General features: G+C 42.6%; 1 protein-coding gene across 8 annotated transcripts in view; it reads left to right on the forward strand.

Annotated features, from left to right (window-relative positions):
* FCHO1 (FCH and mu domain containing endocytic adaptor 1) overlaps positions 1–26,692 on the forward strand; it is a 130,344-nt gene that overhangs the window by 37,878 nt on the left and 65,774 nt on the right. For 7 of the 8 annotated variants that reach the window (XM_083181680.1, XM_083181652.1, XM_083181661.1 and 4 more), the window contains 5 exons: positions 16,964–17,038; positions 17,132–17,273; positions 20,065–20,217; positions 20,369–20,473; positions 25,675–25,773. In XM_083181680.1, coding sequence (XP_083037806.1) covers positions 16,964–17,038; positions 17,132–17,273; positions 20,065–20,217; positions 20,369–20,473; positions 25,675–25,773 — 574 coding nt within the window. Of the gene's footprint in view, positions 1–16,963; positions 17,039–17,131; positions 17,274–20,064; positions 20,218–20,368; positions 20,474–25,674; positions 25,774–26,692 lie in introns of those variants that run through there. The other variant, XM_083181706.1, reaches the window with a different exon arrangement.

A 26,692-nucleotide genomic window follows, 5' to 3' on the forward strand; every position in this document is an offset into this window, starting at 1 on the left:
ACCTTTTCAAGCACTTCAGTAATCACTGTACAGTGCTCTTTATCCCCCCGACCCCCTTTCAAGTGGCACCTGACTGCACAAGTAGCTCAGTGCCAAAAAATGACCGTATTAAGCTTATCCTTCTTGTCTTGGGCTCCTTCCACCTTTTATTGGTCTGCAATTCCTGGGAACGTCACATAGAAGTTCTGCAGGCTGTCGGGAATTGTAGATTTAAACGGATACATATTTCAGCGTTTTTACAGAGCGCCAATCCCAGACCTGAACTACTGGCATCTGCTGTACTAATCGGGGATACGGTCACTAGGTCGACAATCATTATGCCGACATGCATGACTGTTGACATGGGTTAGGTCGACAGGATCATTAGGTCAACACAAGTATTAGGTCGACATATTTTTTTTTTAACTTTATTTTTTTTTTTGAGCTGACGTGAGACATATTTCATGCCCTACCATCCACTAGGGCATGGTGGGAGAAGAATAAAATAGTGCCATGCTTGGGGACGTGGTGCTACATTTCACTGTCCATGTTGACTGTGTTGACATTTTGGACAAAAAGGGAAAAACCCAATGTCTGCCTTCCCCATGGCGACCTAATGCTTGTGTCGACCTAGTGGTGTTGACCTAATGCTTATCGACCTAATTGCTGTCTATCCTATGATCCATACCCACTAAGCCAGGGCTGGGCAATTGCGGCCCTCCAGATGTTGAGGAACTACACATCCCAGCATGCCTTGCATCAGTTTCAGCATGGCCACATAGCAAAACTAATGCAAAGCATCCTGGGATGTGTAGTTCATCAACAACTGGAGGGCCGCAATTGCCCAGCCCTGCACTAAGTGATGCGCTTCCAAGTTATAATCGCTTTTTATGCTGTAATAGAAGCCTGGTTGTCATGGTGTTATTGGTGACGAGCTATAACCATACTGTATTTAAAAAAAAAAAAAGAGGTGGCAATCTGGTTTTTGGTCTAAAGCGAAACCAGGGATGACTCTAACACTAAAATCACTTTATTTTAATAACATGCACATGAATTATTTTTTTAAATGAGTGAATTTTTCAAGATATTTGTAAAAAAAATAAAGTAGCTTCAGGGCCCCTCCAGGATTAGCGTCTCTGAAGCTTCACTAGATTGAGATCAGAGGTCTACAACATGTGTGTTCTACAACAATTAATAACGTATATATCATTAAATACACAGAAAAAGGCTAGAAATGTGAAGTCCAAAACTAAGGGGGTATTCAATCTTTATTCCGGCTGTCTGAACGTTGGCTGTTTCCGATGTCGATTCGACTGTCTGATTTTCATATGACTGTCTGAACCGTTCCAATAGTCAGGACGGCCGTGGATTGCCAAAAACCGCTGCAGATGAAACTAGAGGAGGAAGATTCAGGGGAAATGTGAGGAAGAATTTTTTCACAGAAAGAGTAGTAGATAATTGGAATAGCCTCCCATCAGTGGTGGTAGACGCAAATACAGTAGTACAATTTAAACATGCTTGGGATAAGCATATTGATATCCTTACAAAAAAATAAGGATCAAATATGGTTTGAGGTAACATGTTTAAAAAAAGGGGCAGACTAGATGGTCCAAGTGGTTCTTATCTGCCGTCAAATTCTAGATGGTCAAAAATTACGGCGGATTCAAAAATCCAAGGGGAGTTTTAGTCCATTTAATAAAGTTGAATCTGCAAATATTGAATACTGATGGCTGATATTTTCGACTGTCTGACATATCCACTATGAAAAGAATGCAAAAAATAATAAAAAACAAAGAATAAAACAACTGTTTATGAACATACACTAGCACTCGCTACTGTATCACTCTGGATTGTTTTATTCTTTGTTTTTTATTATTTTTTGCATTCTTTTCATAATGTATATCTGTTTGGCATCATGATGTCTTACTTTGCACTGTATATATACGTTATCACCAAGTAAAATTACCCAACTATAACTTTGTGATCCATTTAAATACGCATAGGGACCAAGCTCAACACAAAAAAATCCTTTTTCTATGTACCATTTAACAGGAAGGCACAGTCAGACCTTCTAGTGTTTTGCAGCTAGTCCACAACAGTAACACTTGGTGCGCAGGTATACCACAACCTTTACTGTCTGACATATCCGCAAGGATTGAATTCCCCCCCTCCCCCCCCCCCCCCAAAAAAAAAGCAGCAGAGAGCATTTAAAGGATCTCTGTGAGTTCTCAGAATGGTATAGGTTCTTCTTTGCTCCATTCTTATTGCAGCGATCCTTGGTTCTTCATAATTACTGCAGGATTTAAAGAGCTGATTTTGTGTTTTAAGGAATAGTTGAAGGGCTCTATTAATGAATCTGCGAATTTTGTTAGCAGAGCGTTCTACACAGGATAAGGTGCTCACACAGACCCTTTTTTTATTTTAAAATACATTGTTTTTTTTGTGAGGGCACAACATCATCCTTGCTTAGATTTCATTCCCTATGAGAAACACCCACTATTACAAATCATATAAGTTACTGGTCAGGAATCTTTTCATCTGCTTTACCACACTGGGGCATATTCAGTATCAGGCGTAGGCGGATCAAGTTCCGTCAGTTTGTCCTCTCTCAGTCAGATCGACATGCGGCTTTCTTCCGCTAGGTTGGTGTTCCGTCTATTCAGCATAAATTCTGGGCAGAACACCACCTCCTGGCGTTAAGACCGCCTCGATAGTCACACTTTGCGGTTACACAATGGGACCCGTCTTGCAATGAATATTAATGAGTGGGTCCCCACTCAGGTGCTGTTGGGGATAGCGGCACTAACAGCCGCAAAACTAATGAGTGGAGACCCGCTCATTAATATTCACTGCAGCCAGGTGTAATGTCCTGGTCCCAGCCACTCCGACTGCACGGGGGGCGGGTCACTGTTACCGCCAGCAGCTCCGCCTCAGTCTTCCCGGGTCCCAGCAGCTAGGTCTCCCACTCTCCCTCAATGGGGTCCTGCCAGTTCTTTCTAGGGACGGCCATCGACCATTGATGATTCAAAATCATTGATGGTTCAAGGCGCATGTCAAATACTTTTGCCATCGATGGGGGAGAACCAGATGGTTTCCCTCCATCGATGGAACAGCAAGCGTTGTTTTGCGGGGCACCTGCGTAGCCCCGCCCCCATGTTTTGATTGGCCCACAGGCCAATCAATCAAACACAATGGATGACCATCGATATGTAAAAATATTGATGGTCATCCATTGCATTGTTTAGCACTATCGATGGCCAGTTGCAGAATTGCCATCAATGGCCATTCCTAGTTCTGTCCCCTCTCTGCTTCCTGTGCCCCCGGCTGCAGTATAGGCTGCAGCACTGACAGGCTGTCAGCCTACAGCCTCATATATGCAATGGTTATAACAAAAAATATAAATCTGCCGCTGTGTATAAGGCACAGGGGGGGGGGAGGCATTATGTATGTGGCGCTACAGGGGGCACTATGCAAGTGATGCTACAGATGGGCACTATGCAAGGGGCGCTACGGGGGGGGGGGGGCACCATGCAAGGGGCGCTACTGGGGGGGGGGGGTGTCATTTTGCATGTGGCAGTCCGGGGGCGGGGGGCATTATGCTTGTGGTGCTACAGGGCAGACAATATGCATGTAGCACTATGGGGGACATTTTGTGTGTAAATGGCACTACTGGGGGCATTCTGTGTGTAAATGGCATTAAAATGCCATGGAGGGCATGTGGATGCAAAATTTGTAGTTCCACCACTGCGAATATAGTATTGCCCGGAAGTTCCGGGTATGCTGGGTTTAATTGTCAGGGGTTTAATTATGATAGTGTGTAATTCGAGCATGGTCTCAAACCACTTGTCTTTTCTAGACACCCCCACTCAGCACTAGAAATGTTTGATGTGATTGCGTGCCCGATAAGAATGGCTCCATCTGTACCATCTACTACACAGCCCTCCTGCTCGTACGGCCCACCTGCCCACTACTATACACAGCCCTCCCGCAAGTACTGTCACCCTTCCTGCTACTATACACAGACAGTGGAACAAGGAGTGGGCCACATTTCAAATAGCCATCCTTTTCCTAGCGTCCAGCTTTCCCTGCTACTCTGAAATGATGTTGTACTCTCTGTTTTGACAGCGGCTGTCGGCTCTTCCAGCTGACGCCCATCACTGAGTTCTCGGTTACCCGTGGACTAACACTTTTCACTGTAATACACCTTTTTTAATAAAGGTGTACCTGGTTACAGCGAAACGCGGTGGTACAGAGTATCTGGACACTCCCCTGCCTTTTTGCATCCACATTGGGTCCGGACCAGCCACCATCAAGGTCCACAATCCACAGCCATTGTCACTGTAGAGGAATACAATCTCTTTCCACACCACCAATATGGAGTATACTGCTACTATGCAGTCCGAACTGGATTCATTCCCCAAATAGACCTCAGTTTTGGTAAATATATCCATACCATCTAATTTTGAGAGACTTTTCCTTTGGAGACATGTTTATGTGGACTATTTTGGCGGTACACATGAGAACGTATTGTTTCAGTCCTTTAATTCATTTAGTGAATTGCCAAAGGTGCCTTGTGCTCTTTATAATGTTTTCATTGTGTTTGTTTAACCCCTTCCCGACATTTGACGTACATTTACGTCATGGTCGGGAAGTACTTCCCGACACATGGCGTAAATGTACGTCATGGCTTTAAACTGTCACCGCGTCTATAGACGCGGTGACAGTTTAAACATGTCTGCTGTCCCTGACAGCAGACATGTCCCTGCATGCCCAGGGGGGCTGCGATGCCGCCCCCCCGTCGGCGATCCCTGTGATTGGCTGTTCAGTGTGAACAGCCAATTACAGCGTTTTCTGTGTCACCGGCGAATAACGTTCGCCGGTGACACAGGGATCGGAGGTGATTGGTGCTGTAAAGTACAGCACCAATCACCACGGGGTGTAAGGGTGACACTGGTGTCACCCCACCTCACCCCGCCCGCCCCCAAAGGCCGTGATTTGGTTCGTCGGACCGACGAACCAATCACAGCCATGGAGGGGGATTTAAACTAACGGTGACTGCACTGCAGACGCCATTCCGGTCTGGAATTGCGTGCAGTGCGGTCACCGTGCCTATCTGCCGTAGTATACTGACCTGATCCTTGCAAATACTTACCTGATCACTGCTTGTAGCGTGCTGGATGCTTCCTGGATCCTGTTACTACTTGTGACTTCCTGTGTTGTGCTGCTGCAGTGTGATAGCGTTAGAGATAGAGAGAGATAGAGAGAGATAGTGACAGAGAGTGCTATATTTTGTGCTGCTGCAGTGTGATAGAGTTATAGATATAGAGATAGAGAGAGATAGAGAGATAGTGACAGATTGTGCTATATATTTTTTATATAACTGACTGCTGCCCCCCCTTTTGTGCTGATCAGTATAAATTAACTGATCAGCAACTTTTTGGGGGCGCAGGTTTTTTTTTTAATATATATATACCTGTCAGTGCTGCTGCTGCAGTGTCATAGAGTGATAGATAGTGAGAGATAGAGAGATAGAGAGAGATAGTGACAGAGAGTGATAGAGAGTGCTATATTTTGTGTCTGCTGCCCCCGCCTTTTGTGCTGATCACTATATCTGAGGTGATCAGCAACTTTTTGGGGGTGCAGAGGTTTTTTTTTTTTATATATATACCTGTCAGTTGCTGCCAGTTGCACTGTCAGTTGCACCAAAGGTTGTGCACCTGCTGCCCCTCACTGGTAATCAGTGTCGCATCAGTGATCACCTTTTTTTTTTTTTTTGAGGGTGCTGTGGGGTCTTTTTTTTTATTTTTTTTTTACACACACTGTGATTTTGTGGGTGTCCTGTGGCCACTGTGCGCTGATCAGTGACGTACATCACTGATCAGCTTTTTCGGCACAGGGTTGATCTATTTTTTTTTTTTTTTTTTTTGATCAAATTCCTGTTGCCTTTGAGCGCTGTTCAGTGACGGACGTTACTGACCAACATCTGTGCTCAATTTTTGGCGCAGGACCTTTTTTTTTTTTTTTTAACCCCTTCAATTTTTTTTTTTTTTTTTTAACCCCATCAATTTTTTTTTTCTGCACTACATACACACTACACACTACATACCCCCCTGGTTGAAATAAAGTTTGTACCCCCCCTACACTATACACGTGTTGAAACATTTCACTACCAGAAACACAAAAATAAAAATGGCATCCCAAATGTCATCCCAAATGTCATCCCAGTCATCCAGAAGAATGTATTCAGCGGAGGAGGCATATGCCATGCTTGCCTCTGACTCTGACACAGCCAGTGAGGCAAGCGGGGAATTTGAAGGATTCATCTTAAGCTCCTCTTCCTCCTCTAGTGATGAGGGACCCCCTCAAAGACGCCCCCGTAGAGCAGCTGAGACCCCCCCCCCCAATAATTGATCTCGTATGGACCCCACCACCAGACAATTTTGAGCCCCAGGTTCCTGAGTTTTTGGCCATGCCAGGAATCCAATTTGATTCCACAGGTCTCAGAGAAATTGACTTTTTCAAATTATTTTTCTCTGATTTTATAAATTTAATGGTGGACCAAACTAATTTATATGCCCAGCAGTTTATTGCTCAAAACCCCACGTCATCATTTGCTAGGTGGACCCCTGTAGATGCAGTAGAGATGATGACGTTTTGGGGTCTGGTGTTTCATATGGGCATAGTAAAAAAGCCAGAAATTAGGCAATATTGGAGTACAGATGTTCTGTACAGCACCCCATTTTACCGTATGGCTATGACTCGGGCTCGTTTTGAGATGATCCTTAAATTTTTGCATTACAACGATAATGCACAGTGCCCACCCAGAGATGATCCCACCTTTGACCGGCTATTCAAAGTCAGGCCGGTCATTGATCATTTCAGTGCCAAATTTGCAGAGATGTACATCCCTGAAAAATGTATTTGTATTGACGAGTCCCTTATACATTTTAAAGGAAGGGTTAAATTCCGCCAGTACCTTCCCAGTAAGAGGGCAAGGTATGGCATAAAAATGTATAAGCTGTGTGAAAGCACCTCAGGGTACACCCACATGTTTAGGGTATATGAAGGGAAGGATTCAAGAATTGAACCGCCAGAATGCCCCCCCCTCCCTCGTAGGTGTTAGTGGAAAAATTGTCTGGGATTTAGTGCACTCCTTCCTGGATAAAGGTTATCACCTCTATGTGGATAACTTTTACACTAGCATCCCCCTGTTTAAGGCCCTTGGTTCAAGAGGTACAGCAGCTTGCGGTACTGTGCGCAAGAACCAAAGAGGCCTCCCAAAAACGCACATTGCCCAAGTAATGAGAAGGGGTGAAAGCAGGGGAATATGCACCGAAAATATGTTGTTGGTCAAATATAAGGACAAGAGGGATGTCCTTATACTGACAACAATTCACGGAGACAGTACCACCTCCGTCCCTGTACGAGGTACCAGTACCCACACCTCAAAACCTAATTGTATCCTGGATTACAATAGGTACATGGGCGGAGTGGATCTTTCAGATCAGGTACTGAAGCCGTACAGTGCCCTGCGGAAAACAAAAATCTGGTACAAGAAGCTGGCCGTGTATATCATCCAGATGGCACTGTATAACGCTTACGTGCTATTCCGTTCTACCGGCCAGAGGGGGACATTTATGCACTTTCAAGAGGAAGTCATAAAGGGCCTAATATTTGGGAACCAGCAGGCAGAGGGCCCCAGTACTTCTAGTACTGGCCCCCGTATTGTACCAGGGCAGCATTTTCCTGATGAAATCCCCTCCACTGGAAAAAAGGGCAGGACACAAAAAAGGTGCAAAGTTTGCTATAAAAAGGGAATAAGAAAGCAAACTATTTTCCAGTGTGACACTTGCCCCGACAAACCCGGCCTATGTATAAAGGAGTGTTTTAAAATATACCACACATCTATGGATTATTAGGTTCATCATTTCACCGTGCTTCGGGGGTCTTGCTAATGCCACATAGCACCCACCATTCATTCCACCAGAATCTGAGCCGCAAAATCCAAAAATCACTCCTTCCCTTCTGAGTCCTGCCATGCACCCAACTGGTATTTTTTGGTCACATGTGAGGCATTGCCGTACTGGGGAGAAATTGGGGCACAGATTTTGGGGTGCTTTGTCTCCTTCATTCCTTGTGAAAATGAAAAATTTTGAGCCAGAACTGCATTTTTGTGTAAAAAATGTAATTTTTCATTTGCACAGCCCAGTTGTATCAAAATTGGTGAAACCCCTGGGGGTTTGAAATGTACACTATACCCCTAGATGAATTCCCTGAGGGGTGTAGTTTGCAAAATGGGGTCACTTGTGGGGGGGTTCCACTGTATTGGTGCTTTGGGGGTCTTGCTAATGTGACATAGCACCCACCAACATTCCACCAGAATTTGTGCTGCAAAATCCAAATATCACTCCTTCCCTTCTGAGTCCTGCCACTTTTTGGTCACACATGAGGCATTGCCGTACTCGGGAGAAATTGGGGCACAGATTTTGGGGTGCTTTTTCTCCTTCATACCTTCTGAAAATGAAAAATTTTGAGCCAGAACTGCATTTTTGTGTAAAAAAATGTAATTTTTCATTTTCACTGCCCAGTTGTATCAAAATTGGTGAAACCCCTGGGGGTTTGAAATGTACACTATACCCCTAGATGAATTCCCTGAGGGGTGTAGTTTGCAAAATGGGGTCACTTGTGGGGGGGTTCCACTGTATTGGTGCTTGGGGGGTCTTGCTAATGCGACATAGCACCCACCAACATTCCACCAGAATCTGAGCTGCAAAATCCAAAAATCACTCCTTCCCTTCTGAGTCCTGCCATGCACCCAAATGGTATTTTTTGGTCACATGTGAGGCATTGCCGTACTGGGGAGAAATTGGGGCACAGATTTTGGGGTGCTTTGTCTCCTTCATTCCTTGTGAAAATTAAAAAATTTGAGCCAGAACTGCATTTTTGTGTAAAAAATGTAATTTTTCATTTGCACAGCCCAGTTGTATCAAAATTGGTGAAACCCCTGGGGGTTTGAAATGTACACTATACCCCTAGATGAATTCCCTGAGGGGTGTAGTTTGCAAAATGAGGTCACTTGTGGGGGGGTTCCACTGTATTGGTGCTTGGGGGGTCTTGCTAATGCGACATAGCACCCACCAACATTCCACCAGAATCTGAGCTGCAAAATCCAAAAATCACTCCTTCCTTTCTGAGTCCTGCCATGCACCCAAATGGTATTTTTTGGTCACATGTGAGGCATTGCCGTACTGGGGAGAAATTGGGGCACAGATTTTGGGGTGCTTTGTCTCCTTCATTCCTTGTGAAAATGAAAAATTTTGAGCCAGAACTGCATTTTTGTGTAAAAAATGTAATTTTTCATTTGCACAGCCCAGTTGTATCAAAATTGGTGAAACCCCTGGGGGTTTGAAATGTACACTATACCCCTAGATGAATTCCCTGAGGGGTGTAGTTTGCAAAATGGGGTCACTTCTGGGGGGGGTTCCACTGTATTGGTGCTTGGGGGGTCTTGCTAATGCGACATAGCACCCACCAACATTCCACCAGAATCTGAGCTGCAAAATCCAAAAATCACTCCTTCCTTTCTGAGTCCTGCCATGCACCCAACTGGTATTTTTTGGTCACATGTGAGGCATTGCCGTACTCGGGAGAAATTGGGGCACAGATTTTGGGGTGCTTTGTCTCCTTCATTCCTTGTGAAAATGAAAAATTTTGAGCCCGAACTGCATTTTTGTGTAAAAAATGTAATTTTTCATTTTCACTGCCCAGTTGTACCACAATTGGTGAAACCCCTGGGGGTTTGAAATGTACACTATACCCCTAGATGAATTCCCTGAGGGGTGTAGTTTGCAAAATGGGGTCACTTCTGGGGGGGTTCCACTGTATTGGTGCTTGGGGGGTCTTGCTAATGCGACATAGCACCCACCAACATTCCACCAGAATCTGAGCTGCAAAATCCAAAAATCACTCCTTCCTTTCTGAGTCCTGCCATGCACCCAACTGGTATTTTTTGGTCACATGTGAGGCATTGCCGTACTCAGGAGAAATTGGGGCACAGATTTTGGGGTGCTTTGTCTCCTTCATTCCTTGTGAAAATGAAAAATTTTGAGCCAGAACTGCATTTTTGTGTAAAAAATTTAATTTTTCATTTTCACTGCCCAGTTGTACCACAATTGGTGAAACCCCTGGGGGTTTGAAATGTACACTATACCCCTAGATGAATTCCCTGAGGGGTGTAGTTTGCAAAATGGGGTCACTTGTGGGGGGGTTCCTAAATTTTAGCATCTTATGGTGCCTAGAAACCTACATGGTGCCTAAAAAATAATCTCATAAAAAGGAGGCTCCAAAATCAAGTAGGTGCTCCTTCTATTATGAAGCCTGTGGTTTGGTCAACGTGCACACTAGGGCCACATATAGGATATTTATGAAAACAAAAGAATTGGGGGAATCAATTTTTAGTCACATTTCTCTAGTAAAATCTACTGTGTTCCTTAGAAAAATGTATTAAAATTGCAAATCTGCAAAAAGAAATAAATTTTGAAATTTCACCTACACTTTGTTTTAATTCCTGTGAAACACCTAAAGGGTTAACAAACTTCCAAAATGCTGTTTTGAATACTGGGAGGGGTGCAGTTTTTGAAATGGCATCATTTATGGGGGTGTCTCACATACAAGTCCCTCAAAGTCACATCAGAACTGAACTGGTCCCTAAAAAAATCAGTGTTTGAAATTTTCTTGAAAATTTGAGAATTTGCTATTCATATTGTAAGCCTCCTAGTGTCCAAAAAAATTAAAAGGAAGTTGAAATAATGATGGAAACATAAAGTAGACATATGGTCTATGTTAGTTATTAACTATTTTGAGTGGTATGATTATTTGTCTCACAAGCAGAAAATTTTACATTTTGCAAATTGCTAAATTTTCCATTTTTTTTCGACATTTTGGTATTTTTCACAAAAAAACACAGACTGTATCGACCCAAATTTACCACTAACTTGAAGTACAATGTGTCACGAGAAAACAGTCTCAAAATCACTGGGATAAGTAAAAGCAAAAAAAAGTTATCCCCACTTAAGTGATACATGTCAGATTTGAAAAAAAGGGCTCTGTCAGGAAGGCAAAAACTGGCTGTGTCAGGAAGGGGTTAATATTAAACATGATGTCTTTTTATTATAGATCATTGTTTAGTGCTACTTTCTTTACCTTACTGCTATTGAAATTCTGCAAGAATAATATAGAATGTCTCACTTGGCATTTTGTAGTGCTAAAATGGGTTGCTAAGATTAAAATAAATGTGTCACAAGGTGTTATAAATACATTAAATTGGCTGCTGGTTTGAAATAAAGATGCTAACCAGCATAAATGTGCAGCTAGAGGTGTCCGAAAACGGCTTTATATAGCATAAATGCGATGCCTGTAGTTTATTTATTTATTAACAACCGTTTCTTATATAGCGCATACATATTAAGCAGCGTTTTACAAAGCATAGTTATGAGCAAAAACACATAACGAATTACAGTACAAGACAGTTTAGGACAAGTACATGGTTAATATGGATAGTTGCATCAGGGGACAGGACACTGAAGCAATCATCAGGGTGGCAGTGGTTTATATATTCTAAGAAAGGCACATGAGGAGAGAGGGCCCTGCTCGTGAGAGCTTACATTTTAAAAGGAGAGCGTTAGACAGACAGGGGTGACACAGAAGGGAAAGAAGTGGGCATAAACAGTAGGTTAGGATGAGAGATGGTCAGGTTTTATGCAGGAGGGTGGGAAGAGGTCAGCTTAGTCTTTTTTATTATTATTATTAATTTTTTTATTTTATTTTTCTAAATAGTTTTTATTGACAGAAAAGATGTAGTTTCACACATTAATACACATTAATTAAGTATTTGATATTTTAAGTCTAAAAAAGCACTGGGTCATCCAAGAGTAGACAGCAGAGAGACAGTTGGAGATATGAGTGAGGATGGAGGGAGAGCGATCAGGAAAGGAGCGGTAGATTTCAGTATTATCAGCATAGATGTTATAGTGGAAGTCGAGTGAGCAAATAAGCTCACCCAGAGAGGACGTATAGAGATAGAGAAGAGGGCTATGAATCAGAACGAAGCACAGATGCTCAGTGGCCCTGTGTGCACTTCTTAAAACATTTTGTTGGCAACTCTAGCTGATTTATTACCACAAATAAGATAATAGAATAATATATATATCAGAAAAGCCTTTTTTAGGAATATAAACAGGAACCTGTCCCCTTTCTTTTTCTTTAACAGGCACTGTTGTCAGAATGTAATAAAATTTGAGTGGGTGGTCCCATTGTAGATATGAATTCATTGCAACTCCATAATGCTCTGTTTTTATATAGTAAACCTGTAAATAGCAATCAATGTTCAGTCAGAGCCTTTTATTTTGTTGAAATGATGTGAGCATTCAATAAAAACGTGTAAGATCCTACTGTATACCTGTATTGGATTTTGGCTGCGATCACGTGTCATTTTATTATGCCCCACCTTGGATTGGCTCGAGAGGCTGTGATTTTCTGACAATGCAGTTCATGATCATAATTGCCATTTGTGCTGTCATAAGTAGCTGGTTTATTTGGATAACCCTTTTATTACACTCCTTTATTGTCATATAAACCACAAATAGGCCTTGTTAAACAGATTATGAGTTTGAAGACTGACGTAGGAGCTTTTTTTCAGTTTGACTTTAACAGAGAACTTTATTTTCACTGCTTTGTACAGTAAATCTGCACCCTTTTACATCTTGTGGCAGGCTTTCTTATATACTTGTTCAGTATTAGTTTTATTTGTGAGGAATCGGTCATCGTAAAACTGTAATCATAACTATTTAAAAACTTAAAACCAGCATTTTCCCCCCTTTTTTTTTCACTGTTGCTTTAAAATAATATTTTAATACATTTTGGTATACTACAGGTTAAGGGGGGGTATTCAATGTTAGTCGTTCTCCCGCAGCCATCTCTCCTGACGGAGGAGATGGCTGCAGGGCCCTATTCAATGCTGTCTTTCCCGACTGCATTGCACAAGCTGTCGGGCTCGTTCTGTCGAGAAAAGCCGGAAATAGGCAAGCTCCCGGCCGGACCTCGTCTATTTCCGTCCTCAGCTCGCGGCCACACCCCTTTATCGCCGCTCGGCAGCCGGGACATTGAATCCCGACCGCCGAGCTCAAGTCGAGCAAAGCGAGAACGGGACAGGGGCACGGCTTTCGAGCTTGCTTGACAGTCGTACCCCTGACATTGAATACCCCCCGAAGTCTCCCATATTCAAATGCTTGGGACCAGAAGTATTTTTAAATACTTGTATACCATAATGAATTATCTTGGGAATAGGACACAATCTAAACATCTACTGTATTTATTTTACATACATGTCTTATACACATAAATTATTATTTATTTATTTTTACTTATATTTATTGGGTTTTTGCATGCAAATGACAAACGACGTATGAAAAAATCATTACAACCAATGGAATTTCAAACCATAAAAATAGTCAAGTATATATGATCATGGGGGGGCGTGGCCTGGCTAAACATGGAGTAGGTCGCAATATCTTTGTGCTCCCTACGGTTATCCTATTTTTCCATCCTGTTTCACCTATCCTTTGACCTGTGATTCCTACCTCAGCCACTGGACATCCTGCCCGACGGACCTGACTTTCCATTGCCTTATAAGAAGACTCTCTAGCTGCGGTCAGAGGGAGATACGTGATGCGGCCTTCCTGTGTGCTGAACCGCTAGCCACTTGGATCCTTGTGTGGCGCTGCTGCCCGAGTGCCTTGTTTACCGGGGATACGGCAGGTCAAGGTGTCCTGCGACGGTGGCTCCCCGAAAGTAAGGCGGTGAGAGCAGGATACCTTGAGCCTTAGAGGCCCAACTCCCACTAATGCACTATGCCCCTGATGGCAGGACATCATCTACATCCTGAAGAGTCTAGCGCTGCTGCTGTCTGTCAGCTTGGCCCCACTCCTACAGTGCACACTGAGCCTCTGAGTGTCATAGAAAGGGACTGCTGGATGATGATGCTGGTACGCAGGATCCTCCTGCTGCCCTAACATGCGGCTTTTTTAAAAACAAAAAAGGAATCTTTTGTACAGTAGAGCAAAACAAAAAGGGTGTCTAACTTGATAAGCAGTGAATGGGGGGGGGGGGGGGGGGTGTGTGTTTATTTAGATACAACCGACCAGGTTGTTCACTGTGGAAGAGACACAGGCATTGTTATTGCATGATAATGCTTAGGGAGGTGGGGAGGTAGAAGCTGCACATGCATGCCAGTAAGCAGCTGATAACCTGGATAGCAGCAGAGTCCACATACAGAACGAAGCTGAGGGCAGCCCAGCAGCTTTCCTGGGTGCTGGGCTTTCCTCCAGCATGTCGGGTGCCATCAAAGGTGGTCCCATCTGGTGGATTTCCTGGCGCTTGGAGATTATGTAATCTCCAAGTGCTGGCTCAGAGCCCACCTTCGCCGGCGTCACCTCGCCGTGGGGACGCCAGTATAAAAAGGGACAACTGCCAGGTCGAATCCGGGTTATTATTATTATAATTTTATTTATAAGGCGCCACAAGTGTTTCGCAGCGCCGTACAAAGGAACAATACAGGGAGACAAAACTTGGCATAACATTAAATAAATAACAAAAATACAGTACAAATAAAGAGCACCACAGTTCAATACACATTACAGCTTAAATGTAAGTAGTGAGGACCCAATCAACATACAACTAGAGGCTTGAGGCCAATGATGGAGATGAGTATGAAGATGGTCACTGAGTGTTGGAGTATAGGAGAGCTGTGAGTGAAATGTGAAGAGAAGAGGGCTTTGACAACAGGAGGGAAGAGGGCCCTACTCGGAGGAGCTTACAATCTAGTAGGAAGGGGGTTGGAGCAAAGTCCCGGGTGCGACCCTGCAGATTTGGTGTAAAATTGGTAAAATTAGTAATGTATAGGGGTCGTTCAACAAAGTATGGTGAAAAGGAACATATCTACCTCATGACCATTTATTTCTTCCTACCTACTGTATATTTGGAAATGCCTTTTTTAAAAAAAAAAAAAATTTCATGTTGCACATAATGAGTAAACGAGGTTATTTACAATGTAATGCCTCCAGTCATAAAGAGGTTAAATAGCATTTTGAGCTCCTGCATTTACATATTCAGAACTAGATTTCTTCTTTCTAGAAGAATGATGTATTGGGCAATGATTTACAGATTATAATTAATCATTCACTTCAGTCTCTGCTCATTGGAGCTTAGTCTGTAGTTATGACCACATGCCAGCTTCCTCAGAAGCCAATTAACTGTACAATATGTTTTTTGTACTGTGGGAGGTATCTGGAGCGCTGGGATGAAACTGGCACACAAGGGCTAGACCATGGACACTGTACATAGACAGTGAAGTGCTAGAAAGCAAACTCATGGCGTCTTTGCTGTCATGTGATCAATAGGAGTACTCTCCTCTCTACTCTCCTCTCTTAACCTGTCAAACAAATCATTCAGTGCATTTTGACTCCTTTTAATATGCTAAACAAATAGTTTTCATGGTACATCACTTTGGGCCATATTTATCAACATTTGCATTTTAAATACAATTTTGATATTGATAAATATGGTATTAAATAGATTTATCATAAAGGTGTCAGGACAGAGCATACAAGAAATCTGTCATGATATGTCCCATTGGTCTTTTGCAATGGTGAAATCCTTCGCTTGCCGGTGCATGTTCTGCTCATGCCCAGTAAGGCAGTACAGATGGAGCATGCAGCCTGTTGTCTGATTGGACAGAAGCTGCATGCATACAGAAAACAAAATGGTTATCATAGCAAATATAAGAAAAAGTTACCACAGATTAATGAGATTCTTCTGGTAACCTGATCAGCTGAGCTGTCGGAGAAGACTTTCACCTCCACTCAGCTGATCGGGTAACAGACGCAGCCCACTGATCTGAGAACCCTGGGAGCAAGTCATTTTTTTTTTTTTCTGATACCTATTTTTTTTTTCTTTGAAAGGATGCATGCCTCATTCTTAGACCGGCTGATTACAGATGCTGCACTCGGGGCTCTGCTCTGACTGTCTAATGTCAAGAAAGGCAGAGCAGGACTAGGGGAAACTGACCAAGGTGGTACATCAGACCTGCTCGTATGGCCACAAATTTGCAGTGGCCAGTGTATAGTGGGTGGCGGCTTAACTAGAGTGACATTCCATCTTGCAAATTAATGTGCTAGCTGTGTGAATGGCCGCTTTCCACCCCCAGGTGCCTACTTCATGTCTGTTACCTTGCAAACGGCTTGCAAAAAAAGTGTCAGGATTTTATCGCAGGACGGCCTTGCGCATGCATACTACGTAGGCGCAGTGTCAGAATCAGCCGCTGTGTGAGTTTGCGTTCCTACGATCTGGACTGATCTACCCCCAGATCGTTTTTAAGTGTTGTGTGGTCTGAAAAACAAAATGTAATTTTTGAGGTTAATTTGACCTGGGCTGGCCAAATCTTCCATAAGATGTGTGGTAAATGCAGATATGATTATTTAATTTTTTTAATACACATTTATCTTAGAAAAGGTTCCATTTATTTGAAAAGGGTGTGAAAACACTAGATATTAGAAACCTATTTTTCTAAATATGCCCCTTACAGCATGTTTTTTTTTGTTTTATTTACTTTAGTTACTTTCTTCTTTTTCTCTCATTTCAAGAGTTTGGCTTCGCAATCAATCTCTTATAAATATTGTTCACTATACCAGTATTTTAATACTTTTATTAGAATTAAGTTACGAGAGGATCCTTCGACCAGCCAAATCAGTGTGGCAATAGCTTCTCTGTACGACTGCCCATACTTGCACAAAAGTGTTCGCTGTCCCATCATAATTATCTCATGAATGTTATTTTTAAGACTCTGTCTGATTATAGGAGATGTGTGCTGGCCATACATGGAGCAGTAACTGAGCTGTAGCTGATGTTGCTTTCTCTATTTAATATTCAGGGCAGCTGTGGAGGAAGCATATTCAAAATCTATGCAGAAATTGTCCAAGATGGTCAACTGTGGAAGCCACCTGGGGTAGGTGTTGAAATCTGCACTCGAGTTTTTTTTTTTTTTGTTGTTGTTGTTTTTTTATTGGTAGCATTGGCTCTAATTGTGCTCTTCTTGCAGGACATTTGCTCCAATGTGGGAAATGTTTCGGGTGTCTTCAGACAAGTTGGCTCTCTGTCACCTGGAACTAAGTAAGAAACTGCATGATTTAATAAAAGATATTCACCGATATGGAGATGAACAGGTCAAAGTGCATAAAAAAGTAAGTTTTGGTTTAAAAAAATAAAATAAACACAAACAGAATAAAAACCAAGTAAAAACAATATGAAGGGCACATTAAATGTAATTTATAGAGCTTCTGATGGTATTTCATGTAACATCCGATACCTATTTTTGCACTGTTACTCCGGATTATACTTACATATACATGCCTTTTTATAACGTAAAAATGGCAAAGACTTTGAGTGTCACATTTTTGCTTGCTTTGATGGGAGAAGCTGGACAGGTCAAAAAAATTGTACAGTGTGTATGCACCTTTACACCTATTGGTTTTGTGCAATGTGATGAGAGATGGCGTGATTCCCATGTGCACTTTTTCCTGCTACATTTTCCTTCATTGTGTTACTTTTTTTGCTCAAGATCACATCTTCGATTGCTAGAATTAGAATTCGTGATTTGGTACAGCTAAGTGGCAAAGTCAGTGGCTTGATAAACAAGGCTATTTGTTGCAGTTGGAGGATAGGTGTGTATGCGGACACGTTTGTAGTTTTGACTATCACTTTAAGCAAAAGGTATGCCATCAATACATTTCTAGTTATGGTATACAATTAACGGCTAGCTGTTGCCCTGCCAAATGTCCTCTGCTTACTGTGCATACTGTGGTTCAGTGTAGAAGTTTCAACAATTTACTGTTGGTATCTAAGACCTTTAAAATCAGGTGTAGATCTTTAGAGGTCACCTTGAATCTTGAAGCTGATAATATTACATGTAACCTCCAGTGGTTCTGAATCATGGGATAGACAGACATTAAGTCGACATGAAAGAATGTCGACACATGTTTACACGAGTTAAGTTGACAGGGTCACTAGGTCAACACAAGCAATAGGTCGACATGAGGAAGGTCGAAATTGGGCTTTTCACTTTTTTTTTTGTCCCGAATGTTGACGCTGTCGACATTGACACTAAAAAAGTGCAGCGGGTCCCCTCGCATGGCTTGCTACACTCGCCATGCTTCGGGGACGGTGCCTTGCTACATATGCTTTGCACACTATTTTATTCTCCCGCCACACCGTAGTGGATGGTAGGGCATGAAATACCGCCTGTCTGCTCAAAAAAAAGGGAAAAACCCCATGTCGACCTTTTGACCATCGACCTTCAGTGTTTGACCTAATGCTTGTCTACCTAGTGACCGTATCCCCCCTCCAGTAGCAGTTTGTGGTAATTGAATCACACACCAAGATCTACTCGTGAACATTTTTTAAAGGCTACCCTGTTTTTTTGCCAAAATGCATTAAAGAAAACTAATCCCCATCATGGGTATATCCACCCCACCACCATTACCACATGCATAGGCGCTATAAAACAACCAATATTATGTGGAATTGGCGCAGTGACCAAAAATGGATGTGAAATATAAATATCCTCAACAAAGTTTAGGTGAAAGAATTACCCCTGATTATGATTTAGGTAGACACCATAGTACATTTATAGTGAGGTACAGTATTTAATATACAAATGTGCCTCCAACTTCCGTGCGTTCCATTTGGTAGCCATTTTAGCAGACATGGGACAACTTATTCTAGCATTGATATATACATTCAAGGGCGGATTTTCTTTTTTTGTGGTCCATGCGGCAGCAGTCTTTACTATTCCTTATTACGCTTCTTTGAGAGGAATCCTGGTTAGAATCTGCCTCCTCAAATAACCCATATCTATGCTGTACTTGGGATTCTTGCAGTGTTCATCCCTGTACTAGGACAAGTGGTCCAACCTTAACCAATAATTTTTACATTATCCTATCCATAGGGTATTCTCTGTGAACCCATCTTTCACCTTGGTTCATATGCTGTTCTTATACGGCCTACACACATGCCGATATTAAGGCATTTTCAAAGCGATTTTGCTTAGTTTTGCAAAGTCGCTTAGCAAATGCCCTCACATCGGTGTATGTGTGGGGGCTGTATCGGCATCCGTGCGCGTCCCCGCGCGTCTTTATCGGTGGCCGAGATTGATGGACAGTGTCCATCAATCTCGGCATCGGCAGTGTTCTCCCACCGGAGAACACTGGCGCTGTCCGCTCGCTTAGCACACAGAGCTGACAGCTCGCTCTGTGTGTGGGCTGTCAGCTCTGTGTGCTAGGCGATAGCGGCGAAGCACAGCCCGACCTAGCATAGCTAGGTAGCCCTGCACACATCGGCATGTGTGTAGGGCCCATTACAGTACTAGTTTAAAACTGGGTGAGAGTGTGAGGCCCAATTACAAGCCGTACATTGTTGCTAGTTTATTTATTTATTTATTTATAGTTTCTTATATAGCACAGCAGAATCCGTTGCGCTTTACAAATGTTGACAACACTGAAAGAACAAATTGGGTAAAACAGACAGACCTAGAGGTTCGAGGTCCCTGCGGCAAGCTTACAATCTATAGGGAAATAGGAGGGAAACACAAGGACCAGCACCAGTAATAGCATAGCAGTCCCACCAAGTTGCAAGTCCAGAAGGGAAGCTATATAATACATGAGTGCCTTTGAGTGTTAGGTGGGTGATACCTAAATATGATAGGCTTGCCTGATGAGGTGAGTTTTCAGGGAACGCTTGAAAGTTTGGAGGCTAGTAGAGAGTCTTATTGTGCGTGGAAGGGCATTCCACAGGGGGGGGTGCAGCTCTATGAAAGTCCTGTAACAGTGAATGGGAGCTAGTGATCTGTGCAGGAAAGAGACGCAGAACTTGTGCAGAGCAGAGAGCGCAAGTTGAACATATGTTCCCCAAGTATGTAGTATTTAATGAAAATTGTGTCATGCAAAAATCTGACCCAGCACGTTTTGTCTTGAATAGGCTAAAGAGGAGATGTCCGGCACTTTAGAGGTCATTCAGTTGCTGCAGTGCAGCTCTCAGTTTCTGCAGAAGTCCCGCGACAATTATTGTAGCAGATTCGCTGAACAGGAGCGTCTCAGGAGGGAAGGTGCCCCACAGAAGGAAATGGATAAGGTGAGGTTAATGTGTGCAAAATTGAGCATTATTTGAAAAGTTTTTAAATCACATTAGCACAAATGTGTCTGTGTAGTGAAACCTGTTATCAAGCCACACCTACATGTGATATGTGGTACAATTTATGGATGTTCTACTTCTAACTTGGCAGGCAAAACTGAAGACTAGGAAAGCAGCAGAGTCTCTCCGTGGGTCCGTGGAAAAATACAATGCTGTACGCAAAGAATTTGAGGAAAAGATGCTGCAGTCTGCACAGGTTCGGAAGTGCTTTATTGAAGGATTATATCTTTTTTTTAATTAAGTAATTTTTATTAAATTTTTTGCAGAAACCTACAAAGTGCAAGATAGACATATCATATTTGAGCAGTGCGAAGCCTTTCGTCATATTATGCACATACAAAATGTAACTTAGGAGTGCAGATATGGATACCTATACAATACCTCGACAACAGGGAAATAACAAGCTATCGACTTGGAGGCGCCATCCAGGTCAAACAGGCATATATATATATATATATATATATATATATATATATATATATATATATATATATATATATATATATGCAGAGGTATAAAAAGAGGACTATACAATGAAATGTACATAAACTATAGATGGTAAGGATAGACATATTAACTTTGCATAAATCACGGACTACTACAGTCTATCAACAATAAAAACAAAAAAACATACCCTAAAAGCAAATCGACCCCCCCCCCCCCCCACAAAATGCCCAAATTAAACCTCCTCAAAACGCCCCACCCTGTATAACCTAACCCCAAGTTAGGATATACCTGGATCCCTAAACCCTAAACCTTAATCCCACTAAAGCTACTGTATATCTATAAGAGGGAGTAGATTAGTGGCATCTAGCTATATCTAAATTGAGTCTGCATCAAAAATAGGATATGACATTACTAGCTTAGCTAACCTACACCTAAAAAAACCTAACTCACCCCCTCACACCCATCCCGCCCACCCATCCAACATATATCTAGCGACCACCTACCCCTCCCCCCAGTATAGTGGATGGATACTAGGTGGATGGATTGACTGAGGCAATGGCTTGGTAATAGTTATAAAATATAATCATTTGGTGGGAGCTTGTCTCTTCCATCGATAACAGAATATCTTAATAACTATCATAGACATAATTATAACCAGAACACCAGTCCGACCAGGCTCACCCCTACAACCACCAAATAATTAAGTCTCTTCGTCGTCTGTGTCATGTTACATACCAATAGCGAGTACAACAAAACTGAAAATGACACAAGAAAAGGTCATAATGGGCATCATAAACTAAAATAGCATACTGTATATAACATTAGTCCGGCCAACTCTCTCTCGATCAGCTGAAAAAACACAGTTATGTCTGTGTGCAAGTCACTTGAGGATAGGCACTAGAACATCCAAGTTAATGAAACAAAGAAGTCCAGGATCGTGGAATTTCCACCAGGAGTGGGGAGAGAGACCTTTATGGGGAACCCAGCATGATCAGAAGGATTATGTTTGGAACGCCAAAATGATTTAAATTTGGTCATGTCCACTTGAGAATATATATCCAGAGTATGAAGATAAACAGGAGCTGCGAGGGCCACAGGGTCGGTACACTGAGATATAACTCCCTCAGGAACATCAACACACTTCTCTGGGACATAGGAGGAAGAATGAACATTTCCCTGTATGTCATTCAGCTGGGCAATAAGCCTGTTGGTAAAGGCATAGATTGCATGCAGGATTTGTGAAGCGGGGACGTCCATGGTGTCACAATAGTATGTGTACACAATACTGCAGCTACAGAGGGACCCCAAAGGAGAATGGCTGCAGCTATACGTATAGGGTTTCTAGTAAATAGTGGAGGGTGTCTGGTAGGAAGAGAGGCAGCAACTGGTCAGCAGTAGGATCATGGTGTCAGTATGTAAAGGCAGTACCTTGTATGCCAAAATAAACAGAGTTGTTCTCCCACCTTGGCGCCAGATATGAAGGCGTCCACACAGGGCTGTGCAGGTCAAAATCTCGGAATGAGGCCCACTGTCTCCAACAATCAGGATGGCCGTTGCTTCCCTTCCGCCACAGTGCCACTCGGCGGATATACCCTTTAATTCCGGCCGGGGCGTGCAGGGCGGTATTGCAGGAGATCACCGCTGCCAAACGCTGGGCAGATCAGTGCAGGAGCTCAAGCGCCTGGAGCACAGAAGATCATTGCTCCGTGTGAGGATGTCGGAGGTTTCAAGATGGCGCCCGGGAGTCCCACATTCGGAAGGCCCAGGCTGTCACCACAGGAGACGTGCAGGAGAAGTTCATAAAGGAGAGGGATAAGGGAGAGAGAGCCGTGGCCCCGGGATCAGGAGATTCTATCAGGATAGTTGCGGAGCCCTGGAAATCCACGTCCTCTCACCCACCAGGCCAAGCCACGCCCCCCGAAGGATTATATATTTTAAATGTCTACATCAGTGGTTCCCAAACCTTTTTGAATGATGTCTCCCTAGAGTATCGGAATTTTCTTTTGCGGCACTATTAAGGTGCCCACACACTAGAACTATTTTTGGTCAGATTGGCAGATTTTCGATAAATCGGCCGATATATCATCTGATGTTTACCGATAATCGGTCGAAAATCGGCCAATATCGGTCCGATGCGCGCTCCCGTGGATCTTTAGCTGAATCTTCTGATCTTACGTGCTGCACGAAAGATCAGAAGATTTAACAAAGATCCATAGGAACGCACACGGGATCTTAGAAAAATATTTGGTAAAAATGTGCGCTTGCCTGAAATCTTTTGTCCAGGACGGACAAAAGATTTCAAGGCTAATTTATGCGCACATCTTACGATCGCAGATCTTTCTAGTGTGTGGGCACCTTAAGACCAAATATTTTTTTATTTTTTATTAAGTTGGTTGTATTTATATGTAATCATTCGGCTTAATTATGTGGTGAGGGACAAGCGTGGCTTCTGTTTGCCCACATATTTTATGATTGGAAGCTGCAAGGTCTGTTTTTTATTTTATTTATTTTATTAATCATTACATTGACCATCAATAATTTGAATCCTCCTGGGGCACCAACCCAGGGCACCCCTACAAGTGTCCTGAGGCACCCCAGTTTGGGAACCACTGGTCTACATAAATCTGCTGATTACACAAATAATTCTTACATAGTAAAGACCAGTATTAAAGTTTCACAAAAATTTTTATTGGACCATCATAAGCACAAATCTGAATTAATATCTAATTGTCTGTGATTATTATGTAATTTAATGATTACATTTTTTTCTGTCATGGTAATTGGCTTCTGTCAAAATGTATCCCATGTTTGTTGTGGGTTTTATGCTATCTAGTGCCCTACAGCTCCAAAAATATATTACTACTACTACTACTAATCCATATTGCTAACGGACTTTCTATATATATGCCTATATAAAGTATATACTGCAGCAATTACGCGTGATGTATTGGAAAAATAGGTACTTGTGTACTTTCACGGCTCCCATCGCATACCATCGCATGCCATATGTAGTGGCATGCGATGGGATGCGATTTTTGCTGGTTTTGAAGCATTTTTTTTTTTAAATCGCATGCGATTTTTAACAGAAATGCATCCAAATGCATTGAAATTAGTATCAAACATGTTCAATGGCCCCCAAATGTAATTTTTGAGGCTGTGCCACCCCCACTATCAACGCAAACCCGAAGCGTGGCGAGCGCAGCGGTACGCGTCCTACGACCTTTTCATACCCCCACTATCCACGTCGGCGTGGAGTTGAGAATAGAAAGTGTGGCGAGCGCAGCGAGGCGAGCGGACGCTGACACCTGTAAAGCCCGCGAGGGGACGCGTATACCTGTGAAGGTATCAGTGTCCCCTCGCGGGGCTCGCTGCGCTCGCCACGCTTCGGGCTCGGTGGCTCGCTGCGCTCGCCACACTTTCTATTCTCAACTCCACGCCGACGTGGATAGTGGGGGTATGAAAAGGTCGTAGGACGCGTACCACCGCCCCTCGCGGGCTCGCTGCGCTTCGGGTTCGCGTTGATAGTGGGGGTGGTACAGCCTCAAAAATGATATTTGGGGGCCATTGATGCGATTGCATGCGATGCGATTTTTTTACCATGCGATGGACATCGTGGGAGCCGTGATTGTACACAAGTACCGAAAAATATATCCTACCACTGGCGCTGTAATTCAAACGGCTCCAAAAAAAGACTGTGAATTGGTCACCGGACTGCTCAAAACTATTAAAATGTAAAATATAGTCTCTCATGCGCTACCGAAATAATTCAGAGAGTCTGAGTCCTCCAGAGGTGAAACCTCAGACTCTATCTGAATTATTTTGGTAGCGCATGAGACTATATTTTACATTTTTATTCACACGTGATGCCAGCCAAGTACAGGAAGTCTGCATCTACTTCCTGTGGATGTAGAGCATGCATTCTGGCATGAACCACAAGCCACTTCCTGGAAACTACCCTGCTGACTGTTTACAATACACTGGTTGTATAGAACCAGCTTATAGCTATTGTACTTATAAAAGCAACTCAAGCTCATTTTGCAAACCAAAAAATGCAAATAAAATAAACCAGCGCAGCTTATAACTAAAAAAAAGAGAATACTTTTGACCGCATAAACTTCACAATTTAATACACATGCAATAAGTACATACTCATAGAGATAATACATCATACTAAAAATACAAATTCTGACCAAACAGACCCTGGTCCTGTCACGTGTTTAAGAAAGGTGCTGCGTGCCACCACCACTCCACCCACTTAATGACATGGCTGCAAGCAATAGCTCAAGAACCATTCTGCACATGAGCCTTGCATCTGCGAAGACCCCACAAACCTCATATTTGTACACCAGCTGTACGGTTTGCACATCAATAGAAATAAGGCCTTTGGCCAATACAATATGATATACAGAGGTCCATAGATGGAACAGTCACCCACTCTCTGTGTATGTTTTGTAATGACTAGTGTGTATCCTATATTTTCAGGAATCCAAAACTAAAGAACTACAGTATTAATTTTTTTTTATGTAAAAAGATTTAAAAAGTTTAGCTTTGATCTGACTTATTAAATACAGTTCCAGCTGCTGCTACATCTAGGTAGTTCTCACAGTCGTGCAGGCACCATAACAAACCTTTGCATCTTTGTACTGTATATCTCAGTAGGATGGATTTCATACATTTCCTCTGTCTGAAATGACCGTTTATTTGCGGTAATTAGGCCTGCACATAGAAGAGAACAGCCTTGTGGGTGTTTAGCCAGAATTACACTATTTGTGCATATAGGGGATGCCTGTTTCACTTGTATCTGTTGCTCCTAGTATGGGGTGGCTGTAGGGGCCGATTTGAACGCACTAGCAGGGATCTAAAATTGACCCATTATTCGGTTTAAGTTTATTTAATGGTTATATCTTATATAAAGCTGCTGTATGTTTTTGTTTTTTTTCCTTGTTCCAGTTATTTGAAGACACAGAGGCAGCTCACCTCACCCACATGAAGCGGCTTGTTACAGCGTATTCACATTCCATTGAGGATACACATGTACAGATAGGACAGGTAAGTAAATTGTTCTCATTATTTTTTTTTTATTATTATTATTGTTTTATTCAGATTTTTTGTTTTTTTTTTACATATGAAACCAAACATTGTAAAACAGTAAACAATTCTAATGATGGTTCAAATGGCAGGAACCTACTACTCAAAATTAACATGGTCCTATTAACATGAACCTTTTTGGGGAGGGGTGAAAAGGAAAAGGACACGGGGTACAGAAGATTCCGATCTTCCTTTCATTATTGAACCAGATACAGTCAGACACCAGCAAAGTAATGTAGTGCATTTTGTTGATTGACAACCTGGGTAGATTGTATGAGGCGTAGTAGTTTATTACAGAAAATAGTTCAAATTGTCCCTTCCACACTTGAGTCTGAAAGGCCACCTGTAACATGCTTTAATCTCGTGCTGACCCTCACCCAAGCAGTATAATTTGTGTGTGCCTGAAAGCTAGATGGTCTAACTCTTTAAGACTAGCGAAAATATCCTGAGATTTCACTTAGTCTGAAAGGGTCCTTTAATAAAAATTTAAAATGGGCATTCTGCCATGGTAGCGACCAGAGTTAAACCTGGCACCGGTAACCCATTTACGACATAGGAACAGTTGGGGCTAGGAGAAGATCTCCTCCTCTCCACCTGTGTGCAATGATGTCGCCAACCTGGCTATAAGCTGAAAGGGGTCTTTGCCGGGTCACACCTGGGTTGGACCTATGTCAGAGGTTCCCAAACTTTTTTGCATCACAACTCTTCTGAGTATTGATATTTTTTCATCACTGCACCACTAGGCTGGAAAGCTTCAGAAAAAAATATTAGGTAAATAAGTTCTGTTTAGGTCTATAGCTTCTGTCAGGGGAGCACAGCGTTACCCACGCATGAAACCCACAGCAATGAGCGTGTAGGTTAAATTATAATTAGTGAATGG

The sequence above is a fragment of the Crinia signifera genome, chromosome 1, assembly GCF_055691185.1.
Source record: "Crinia signifera chromosome 1, ASM5569118v1, whole genome shotgun sequence".
Classification (NCBI taxonomy): domain Eukaryota; kingdom Metazoa; phylum Chordata; class Amphibia; order Anura; family Myobatrachidae; genus Crinia; species Crinia signifera.